Source organism: Capsicum annuum, chromosome 1 (genome assembly GCF_002878395.1).
Source record: "Capsicum annuum cultivar UCD-10X-F1 chromosome 1, UCD10Xv1.1, whole genome shotgun sequence".
Classification (NCBI taxonomy): domain Eukaryota; kingdom Viridiplantae; phylum Streptophyta; class Magnoliopsida; order Solanales; family Solanaceae; genus Capsicum; species Capsicum annuum.
Window position 1 is genome coordinate 62512931 of NC_061111.1, and position 11540 is coordinate 62524470.

Genomic DNA, 11540 nt, shown 5'->3' on the forward strand with positions numbered 1-11540 from the left:
GTACTAACTCTAGTACTTCAACTCAATAGTTCACTCAAACGATTCTAACTAATTCTCCAAGAAGATAAATTTTCTTCCTGCTACAATATCTCACAGCTCACACTAACACTAACACAACCACAATAGAATAGTTAAAACTTAATAGCTAATCATATATAATCCCAAACTAAAACAAAGAATAAACAACGTCTCAACTTGTTCTCAATTAAAGACATATAACTCAGCTTGGAAGGGATGAGGGTGTGGGAGTGTCGGGGGGACGCGGATAGTATGTGGGATAGGGAGGCGGGTTGCATTAAGGAGACTTCTAGAGAGGTTTTGGGTGTCTTTAGGGGATGGTATGGCCGGCATCGGAGGGACTGGTGGTGGAATGAAAAAGTTAAGAAGAAGGTGGAGACGAAGAAGACGGCTTACATTAAGTTGGTTGAGAGTAAGGAAGAAGAGGAGAAGTGGGTGTGCAGGGAGGAGTACAAACTTGCTAAGAAAGAGGCTAAGTTAGCAGTTACGACTACTAAGACAACAGTATTTGGGATACTTTATTCGGATTTAGAGGAGAGAGGTGGGGAAAAGAGGTTGTACAGGCTTGCCAAAACTAGGGAGCGTAAGGGTCGGGATCTGGACCAAGTGAAGTGCATTAAAAGAGAGGATGGAAAAGTTTTGGTGGAGGATGTTCTAATTAAGAAAAAATGGCAATCATATTTCCATAAACTCCTGAACGATGAGGGGGACAGAGGTATTGTGTTAGGGGAGTTGGAGCACACTAAGCAGCCTTGCGATTTTGGCTACTGTCGGCGTTTTAAGGTCGAGGAAATATGTGAGGCTATTCGCAAGATGCGAGGTGGCAGGGCGACGGGGCCCGATGAAATTCTGGTGGACTTTTGAAAGTATGCTAGCGGAGCGGGATTGAGGTGGCTAACCCATTTGTTTAACAATATTTTCAAGACCGCTAAGATGCCCGAGGCATGGAGATAGAGTACGGTGATTCCTTTATACAAGAACAAGGGAGACATTCAAATTTGCAACAACTACCTTGGTATTAAGTTGTTGAGTCACACGATGAAGATTTGGAAGAGGGTAGTGGAGCGGAGGTTAAGGAAGATAGTGCCTATTTCAGAGAATCAATTTGGATTTATGCCTGGTCGATCGACGACTGAGGCAATTCACCTTGTGTGGAGGCTGGTAGAACGATATAGAGAGAGGAAGAGGGATCTGCACTTGGTGTTTATCGACTTGGAAAAGGCGTATGACAAGGTTCCTAGGGAGGTTCTGTGGAGATGCTAGGAGGCGAGAGGGATACCAATGGTGTACATCCGTTCGATTAAGGACATGTATGAGGGGGCGAAGACTCAGGTAAGGACGGTGGGAGGGGATTCCGGGCACTTTTTGGTCTTGACAGGGCTGCACCAGGGATCGACTCTTAGCCCGTTCCTATTCTCCTTGGTGATGGATGTGTTGACGCAAAAAATACAAGGAGAGGTTCCTTGGTGTATGCTCTTTGCGGATGATGTAGTTTTGATTGATGAGTCGCGCCGAAGTGTTAATGATAAGTTGGAGGTTTGGAGACAGACTCTGGAATCTAAACGATTCAAGTTGAGTAGGACCAAGACGGAGTACTTAGAGTGCAAGTTTAGCGACTTGAGGCAAGAGGACAATGTGGTGGTGCAGTTGGAGTCGCAGGTGGTTTGTAGGAGGGATAGTTTTAAGTATCTTGGGTCTATGATTCAGGGGAATAGAGAGATTGATGGGGATGTCTCCCATCGTATTGGGGCAGGTTGGACGAAATGGAGGCTTTCCTCGAGAATTTTATGCGATAAAAAGGTGCCTCTTAAGCTTAAAGGTAAATTCTATAGAGCTGCGGTCCGGTCGGCCATGTTATATGGGGCGGAGTGTTGGCCTGTTAAGAATTCTCACGTCCAAAAGTTGAAGGTTGCGGAAATGAGAATGTTGCGTTGGATGTGTGGATTTACAAAGCCGGACAGGGTCAAGAATAAGACTATTCGGGAGAAAGTGGGAGTGGTTTCGGTGGAGGATAAGTTGCGGGAAGTGAGGTTGAGATAGTTTGGCCACGTGATGAGAAGGGGAACGAATGCCCCAGTCCATAGATGTGAGACGTTGGCCTTGGAGGGTTTCAAGCGGGGTAAGGGTAGACGAAAAATGTACTAGCGAGGAGTGATTAAACGTGACATGGAACAGTTACAGCTTACTAAGGACATGACCCTAGATAGGAAGGTTTGGAGGAAGAGTATTAAACTAGAAGGCTAAGGTGGGTGGTCGAGTCGTAGTCCGTAGTTAGGAGGTTTAAGGATAGCTTGGTTGGGAGTTCCAGTTATGGGGGAGGGGGTCCTTGGGTTGTTAATTATACTGTTTTTTTTTTGTGAAGGTTGGTTTTTTTGTTACTTTAGCATATTGCTTGCCTTTTGGTTAAGTATACTTTATTTTTGTGGATGTTGGTTCTTTGTTCTTTATCATGTTGTAAGACTGTTGGTTTACGGTCTTTTGTCTTGAGCCGGGGGTCTATCGGAAACAGCCTCTCTACTCCTTCGGGGGTAGTGGTATGGACTGCGTACATTTTACCCTCCCCAGACCCCACTATGTGGGAATATACTGGGTTTGTTGTTGTTGTAACTCAGCTTGTTCTTGATTCTTTACTTCAGACGACACCTAAATCTCTTGTCTCTCTATTGGCTTGAGAAAGTTTTTTCTGCATGAGTAATAGATGCTTGATTCTGACCTCGATGTATTCCTTATATAGGACATAATTAAGAATGTCGTTCTGCAACCCTAATTATTTCTCATAAGGTTTTCCACCCCTCTTTAATACAGCTTACTCAATTAGAACATTCTGCCACGCTATTCTTCTTGTTTATGCATCTAACATTGTTTCCTTCCTTATACAATCACACCTGTCTAGCATGCATCAAAACACATTTTAGCAAAACAAACACGCATTAGCAAGTCTAACTTATCAAGAATAAATTCAGATAAATCGCCTCACATAGACTATAACCAAAACTTCTGGTTAGTTTCACTAATTTAATTGTTCACTGTGAAAATTATCGTTGAAATATTTTACGACCAATCTCGTCGAGGAATTCTTAACGCCAAAATTTTTTATTTTTCTCATTACTTTTTTATGGCTTTCTCCATTGAAATGTTTTACTCAATACCCAACACAACCATAGTTTTTTGCTAAACTCAAGCCGCATGTACAGAAGCAACCCCATAAATATCAAAATGACGGGGCATCACTATCTTTAACGCAATCGTCAGTAACTAGTGCAAAGTTAAAACAGGTCATTTTTTTTTGAAGCAGAGAACCATCTAGAGAAAAAAAGTGTGACTATTCAATTTGATGTTCAAATAATTTTTTTAAAATAAAATTTAAAAAGAGTAAAATTATCCATGACAAAACGGGTACACAACTTCTAATTGCTAGCCTTTACTGAGCAGTATACTATCAAGGCCTCAGTGCCATGAACCATCAAAACACTATTTTTTTTTTTGTTTAAATCAAAACACATTTTTTGTTAAGAGTAGTTGTATTTATGGAGTTTGGTGTTAAGAAGGACCAGTCCCTTTCATTGTACACTTTTTCATTAAAAATTTAATTACTAGGGTCTATGTTAAACTCCGGTCACCTCAAGGTGGCCTTAATATTTTTAAAAGAAAAAAACAAAAAGGAATTAACTTAATTTTTTTTTACATATTTACTTTTACTTAATGAATGCTTTGAATAAATTTCTTAAACGCTTTTGAAATACTGCTCTGAATTTTCCTATGAGTAAATTAGGTGATTTTTAGTTACGTAGATCTGGAACTGTTTTCTGAAATAATTTTTGTGTTTTCTAGCTACTAAAGTGCAAGAAACCCCTACAGGCCAAATCCATTTGTAGATTGGAAAAAAAAAAAAAGTAGGAATAGTAGCAATTCTTTAAACTTAATACAATTTTCATAACTTTATTAAGGTTTGCGTTGTACCATTTTTATCCTTCAACATCATCTTCTAGCAGTAAACTAAATAAATAGACACAGTAAATAAATAAAATTAAGAGAGGAAAATACAAATTAAGCCACCATTTGCACTTATTCTTCGCAACTTCTGGATTTGTTTCTCAATATATGATCTTTCCTAATGTTTCTTTTCTGAAAAATAAAGGGGATACAATTTTGGTGTATTTGTCCATGTATCATTTAAAGAAGTTAAAGAAAGAAAACATTAGTAATTAAAGAATTTAGGGTTCTATGGGGCCCAAGGTGTATCAGAATCAGCCTCTGTACACTACAAAGATAGGGTAAAGTCCACGTACGTCATCACCTTCCCCAGACCCCACTTGGGTACGTTGTTATAGGGCTCTATTGTCCAGGATATCTAGTCAAGAGATAAACTTGAATACATGGAGAATTACTCCAAGCATGAGAATGTGTCCTCAAGATCTCCATAGCTTTTTTCTTTAAGTAATCACTGCAACTTGCTTGAATCACCATACAAAGCTTTGACACAGCTCCAACTCTCAACATTTCCATCAACACTTCCTTTGTGGCTGAACACTTAGAAATTGATCCAAGAATTTGAATTGCACAATCATCAGTAGATGAAGAAACCCTAAGTGTCCTTTTTGTAACAACACCAATTCCAGCTGCATGTTTCAAGAATTCTGCCCTACCATCAGCCAAAGTGCACAAATGAGCCAAAACACAAAGTACCAATTCCGAAACTCTTTTTTCTGTATTGCATAATTCGAGCTCTATTAGCTCGAATATGGCTCCTGATTCGATGATTTTTTGCTTGTTTCTTCCCCATGAACAAGCATGTACTAGTACTTGTAAGGCTGCTTTTGTTGCTTGTTGAGAGATGTGATGTTTGCTTTCTTTTCGTAGCATATTCACCATTTCTTGAAAGAATTCAGGGTCTAGCCCTGACAAAAGATTTGAACTCGACACCTCTGTTACGTTTTTTAACACCATCATCGCTTGAGTCTTGAGAACGACTTGATTTTTGGTCATGTCACTCCTCAAGATCCATAAAATAGCTACGATTAGATCGCGATTTTCCTTGACAAGTTGCTCATTTTCAGTTGTTGGGCTCCAAACAAGGTGAAAAATTTTCAAAGCTTCTTCAAGACCATTGATTACTTTTCTTTCTTTATAGTTTCTTACTATAAAAGAAACCATAGCCTTAATTGCACCAACTTCTTCCAAGCACTTCCTGTTCTTCTCATTCTCAATCACTAAAGCATCAATTTTCTTCAATGCTTCAGCACAAAGCTGATGATTATTCACCTGGGGTGTAAGTTATATATACACTGTCAGTACTAAGAATTTCTACACAATCAATTTAATTATGTTTCTCATGTTATAATAGTAGGTTCTCTCTACTTCTTCGGAGGTAGCGGTATGGACTGCGTACATCTTACCATCCCCAGAACCCACTTTGTGGGAATATACTGAGTTTGTTGTTGTTGTATGTTATAATTGTAGGTTGTTTAATCCATAGTTTAGGTTATATATGAAATCATAGATCATTAGTACTTGTTATATAGAATGAATTTAACTTATATAAATATTCGATAGTTATAAAGTTTTTTTTTCTTTTCGTTTTCATATTGAAAAAGTAATAAGAATGAGAGGCCTCGGTCATTATATATACTAGATCTAGAGAAACTAGGGCAATAGGTTGTTAGAATGAATGAATGTATTACATGTCATACTTTTGATCAGGTTTTTATTACTACTAAGTACTAAATTACAATGGACAATTATTACTTATGTATAGTTATCTTTTAGATAACATGACTGGAAATTCCTTTATAGGTAAATTAACCTGATGATATAAAAGAAATACTGTATAACATCAGTGCATAAAATTTAAACTCCTTTACCTGACGAACAAGTCGGAGCATGTGAGATTTATCCAAAGGATATTTAGGGGTTGGAATTCTATCAATCCCATTACTTGCATTGGCAATACACCAAGCTTGAATTAGTCGCCGTAGCATATGATTTGGTGTCAACAACTCAATATCTCTAGGCAAATTCTGTTTTGTCACCGGACATGTCACGGCCATGTCTTCCTCCGCCGTTACCAACCACACCTCGATACTTTCTCGATCGTACGTTATCCCAGTCACCGTTGTCACCGGATCTTTCATGATCATAAGTGATATAGGACATAAAAAATATTGAGGTATCTCTACTTCATCCATATTTATTTTCGTCTACAAGTTTTTTTTTTTTTTTAAAACCAAAAACAAGAACCTAAGTATATATGAGCAAGAATATGAGTATATATATAAATGGAGGTGGTAAGCAAAAGCGGCTAATATATGTGTGAAGTTTGAATGGAGAATACAAAAGAGGAAGAAGCACTAAGACTCCGTAAAGTCAAGAGAAATAATCATAATATTTTATTATGATTAGAAATATTCCTTATTTGGTTGGTTTATTGGTCAAAGGTTGAATGACGTGGGGCTACTAACGAGTAAACAATTGAGAAATACAAATCACATTTTTTTTTCGGTTGACATTTAGTTATGTACTCCATTTGTTTCAAACTGTTTTTCTTGTTAATCCTTTTAATAACTATTTATCCTTTTTAAGAGCTTCCAACTTTTTATATGACATATTTACACCCATAAAATTAAAAGATATTTATATATAATTTAATATATTTTTAATTTAAAAATATTTTTTTATTTTTTTAAATTTCGTGGAATTAAATTAAAATAGATCATTTAAAATGGTAGAAGCATTTGCCTCATCATGGAAGATTGGTCATAGTGGGGCTAAGGGACAAGAATTTGAATGAATAAAAGGTAAATTGATAAGTACTTTGGTTTAAATTTTATTCGTACTGCTATACCTTTGTTAAGTACTTTGGTTTAAATTTTATTCATACTGATGGTGTAACAATTTTTTTATATTATTAATTCAGAGATTGGATTAGCTGATAAATAACTGTCGGATAAGCTTAAGTGTTAAAAATATTTTTAAACGTTGCAATTATTTTTTAAAAATAAAAAGTTACTTGCTTAGATAGGAGTGCTAAAACTACAAATAAACAGTTGATATGTTTGATATAAAATGCTCATAATTATTATTTTGTTATAATGATTATAATATCCTTAATCATTTTGCAAGAAAAACTAAAACGTCCTTGCAAGGAAGTGGAGAAATGACAGATATGGACTGAAAGAAGAATTTGGAGTTTTTTTTTTCGAAAAAGGCATTTTGAGATTTAAAAAAATATTATGGATAAAGCACTTGGTTAAATCAGAAATGTCTATAAGATGAAAAATTGTAAATTGAGATGGTCAGTATGGATGAAGTGGAGACTAGCTTCTGAAGTCTTGTGTGATAAGAAGGTATCATCAAATTTAAAGTAAGTAATTTTATAGAGTGGTGGTTAAATCAACTTTGTTGTATGAGACAGAGTGCTGGTCAGTCAAGAACTTTCATGTCCAGAAGATGCATGTTGCGCAAATGAGGATGTTGAGGTGGATGTCTGGACATACCAAGAGTGATAAGATTAGGAAGGAGGATATTCGGGATAAGGTGAGAGTGACCTCTATGGTGGACAAGATGAGGAAAACGAGATTGAGATGGTTTGGACATATGAAGATAAGATGCACAAACGCCTAGTGATCAGGAGGTGTGAGAGGTTGAATATGGTGAATATGACAAGAGGTTGAGGTAGGCCGAAGAAGTATTGAGAAGAGGTGATTATTAGACAGGACATGACGTAGTTCTAAGTTATTGAGGACATGACCTTAGATAAGAGAGTGTGGATGACGCGTATTAGGGTAGAAGATTAGTAGGTGGGTAGTGGAGTATTGACTTGCTTTTCGTGGGTTTAGGCTTGTCGGTATTTTTCGTTGTACTAGTCGTACTCTTGTAGTTCTTGCTTTTATATCTATCATCATTTGTTGTTTATTGTGTTTTGATTATAGCATTATTTTGTTGTTATTGTTGTTGTTCCTTTCTTGTATGCTTTGCACTGCTTTTCTTATTACTTGTTATGTTTCCTTCAGTGTTTTCTTCTTTCTTTGTACCTTGATTTGTTGTACTTGAGCTGATGGCCTTTCGAAAACAATCTCTTTAAATTTTATGAGATAGTGAGTGGGTCTTCATCTCCCCTATCCTTTTCAGACTCCACCTACAGACATTCACAGAATATATCGTTGAAGTGATCAACTTATGATTTTTGATTGAATTTGACTTATAAGCACTTGGCTTATATATGTTTTGGTATTTAGCAAATGCATAGATACACTAAAACATCTGGATCAACACTATTTTAAACCATATTGATAACATTACATAGAAATTACAAGTTTGAAAAGTTCGAAAAAGTGATGCAGTAATTATTAACTTATACTCCTTTGTTCAATTTTTTTAGGCTCCCTTGCTCGAAATACTTGCCAAATAGTTGTTTTAATTTATTTGTTTAAATTATAAAATTAAGAAAGTGAAGTTTATCATTTTCTTTCAATACCAACTCCTATTATTAGATAACCACATTAAGTATTACTCCCTCTGTTTGCCTTTATTTGTCACTATTTTTTTAATTGAATTTTCATTTGTATTTGTCACTTTTGACATATCAAGAAAATACAATTTACTAAATTACCCATAGCATTAATTGCTTATACTCCAAATCATTTTCAAAAAATATTACTCTAAACATTAGTTAGTAAGGTAAAATAGTCATACCAATAATTATTTTCTTAATGAATATGTCATGTCAAATTGTGATAAGTAAAAACGAACAGAGAGGATAATAGTCAAATTTTAATTTTTCAAAGCATAATTAATGAGATTAATTTAGTTAAATAAATTTTTAATAAATATTTTTTAAAGAAAAATGTCAAATCAACATTAGTCAAGTAAAATAAACAGATGGAGTATTATGAATCCAAATATCAATAAGGTTATCTTAACTTTGCATGTAAATATACTTCCTTCTCTCAAATTATCTATCGTGAATTTTAAAAATAATTATCCCTAAATATTTGTCATTTTAAAAGTTCAATAAAAAGTAAATTATTTTTCTCATTTTATTCTTATTAGTAATCATTCATAAAAATTACAAACACCTCAATTATGGAGAGCTGATACTTATTAGTAATCATTCATGAAAATTACAAACACCTCAATTATGGAGAGGTGATACGTAAATAAGAGAAACATTCAATGCAAAATGGTAAAGTAAAAAATCATCTCATAATTAATGATTCTTTCAAGGGGCTGCAAAAAAAAATCCGGACACATATAATTTGATAAAAAGAAATATTGCATATTATTTGTAATACTAAACATTGAAGGGTCCGTGCTAGTATATGTTATTTTTTGGGAAAAGAATACTCTACAACATTGGGTGAATTTAAAAAATAGACTCAAATTAGGGTGGTTTTCAAATTTTAGTCCCAAATAATTTTTTTTTTTTAAAATAGCCTTTACCTATTAACTAGTATTTTTTTTGGACAAAATTACCCCTAATCAATGGAGTAAATTACATAAATATCCTCATAATGGATAATAATTTCATATTTATATGTTTCAACTTTTATTTTTTTCTCTTTTTAATTTTACTTTGATTTTTATTTTTTCTTTTTCTCTTTTTATTTTTAATTTTCTTAACCCTCACTTTTTTCCTCTCAACATCTTTTTTTCTTTTTTATTTTATATTATTTTTATTTTTATTTCCTTTTTTTTTTTGTTCTTTTTAATTTTTGCCAACCCTTACTTTTTTTCTTTACACCTTTCAACGTCTACTTTTATAAAATTAAAAACTTTTTTTATTTTTCTTTGATTGTTATTTTTTCTTTTTAAAATTTTCTCGACGTTTATTTTTATTTAATCTTTCTTTCTTTTTTTATCAACCTTTATTTTTTTCCTATTCTCTCTCAACTTCTACATTTTCTTTGATTTTTATTTTTTTAATATTTTTCTTCATTTTCTTCTTTTTTCGCAATTTTTATTATTTTTGTTCTTTTCTTTGATTTCTTCCATTCAAGTTACATCTCCTGAGTAAGAGTTGACACTATCACATTATAAAGGTAAGATTTACAATTTTCAAATAATAAGCTACGTTTCATTGCAAGAGTTGACACTCTTACATTGTAGAGGCAAGACTTATGACTTTCAAAAAATAAGCTATGTTTCATGGGAAAAAGTTGACACTACCTCATTGTATTTTGATTTATGAGATGTTCTACAACTATTGCCTTAGAGGCAAGACTTAGCTTAAGGACTTTCAAGCAACAAATTATGCCCCACGGGCAAGAGTTGACTCTACCACATTATGTTTTCATTTATGAGATGTTCTACAACTATTGCCTTAGAGACAAGACTTAGCTCAAGGACTTTCAAACTACAAATTAGGCCCCACGAGCAAGAGTTGACTCTACCACATTATGTTTTCATTTATGAGATATTCTACAACTATTGTCTTAGAGACAAGACTTGAATCAAGTACTTTCAAACAATAAATTATGCTTCACGGGCAAGAGTTGACTCTACCATGTTATGTTTTCATTTATGAGACGTTCTACAACTATTGCCCTAGAGGCAAGACTTAGCTCAAGGATTTTCAAACAACAAATTATGCTCCATGGGTAAGAGTTAACTCTACCACATTATATTTTCATTTATGAGATGTTCTATAACTATTGCCTTAGAGGCAAGACTTGGCTCAGGAACTTTCAAACTACAAATTATGCCGACGGGCAAGAGTTTACTCTACCACGTTATATTTTCATTTATGAGATATTCTTCAACTACTGCCTTAGAGGCAAGACTTGGCTTAAGGACTTTCAAACTACAAATTATGCCCCACGGGAAAGAGTTGACTTTACCAAGTTATATTTTCATTTATGAGATGTTTTACAACTATTGCCTTAGAGGCAAGACTTAATTAGCTCAAGGACTTTCAAACTACAAATTATGCCTCACGGGCAAGAGTTAACTCTACCACGTTATATTTTCATTTATGAGATATTCTACAACTATCGCCTTAGAAGCAAAACTTGGCTCAAGAACTTTCAAACTACAAATTATGCCCCAAGATCAAGAGTTGACTTTACCACATTATGTTTTCATTTGTGAGATGTTCTACAACTATTGCCTTAGAGGCAAGACTTAATTAGCTCAATAACTTTCAAACTACAAATTATGCCTCACGGGAAAGAGTTAACTTTACCACGTTATATTTTCATTTATGAGATGTTCTACAACTATTGCCTTAGAGGCAAGACTTGGCTCAAGGACTTTCAAACTACAAATTATGCCCCACGGGCAAGAGTTGACTGTACCACGTTATATTTTCATTTGTGAGATATTCTACAACTATTGCCTTAGAGGCAAGACTTAGTTAGCTCAAGGACTTTCAAACTACAAATTATGCCCCACGGAAAAGAGTTGACTCTATCACGTTATGTTTTCATTTATGAGATGTTCTACAACTATTGCCTTAGAGGCAAGACTTAGCTCAAGGACTTTCAAACTACAAATTATGTCCCACGAGCAAGAGTTGACACTACCAC

At 34.5% G+C, this 11540-nt stretch overlaps 1 protein-coding gene across 1 annotated transcript; it reads right to left on the minus strand.

Annotated features, from left to right (window-relative positions):
• Positions 1–3848: 3848 nt before the first annotated feature.
• On the minus strand, positions 3849–6276 carry LOC107844882 (E3 ubiquitin-protein ligase PUB23-like). Its single transcript, XM_016689215.2, has 2 exons — positions 5880–6276; positions 3849–5280 (listed from the first exon to the last, which is right to left on the minus strand). Exons 1-2 carry the CDS (start codon positions 6201–6203, stop codon positions 4354–4356), a joined length of 1251 nt encoding a protein of 416 aa, XP_016544701.1. The 5' UTR covers positions 6204–6276; the 3' UTR covers positions 3849–4353.
• Between the last annotated feature and the right edge of the window lie 5264 nt (positions 6277–11540).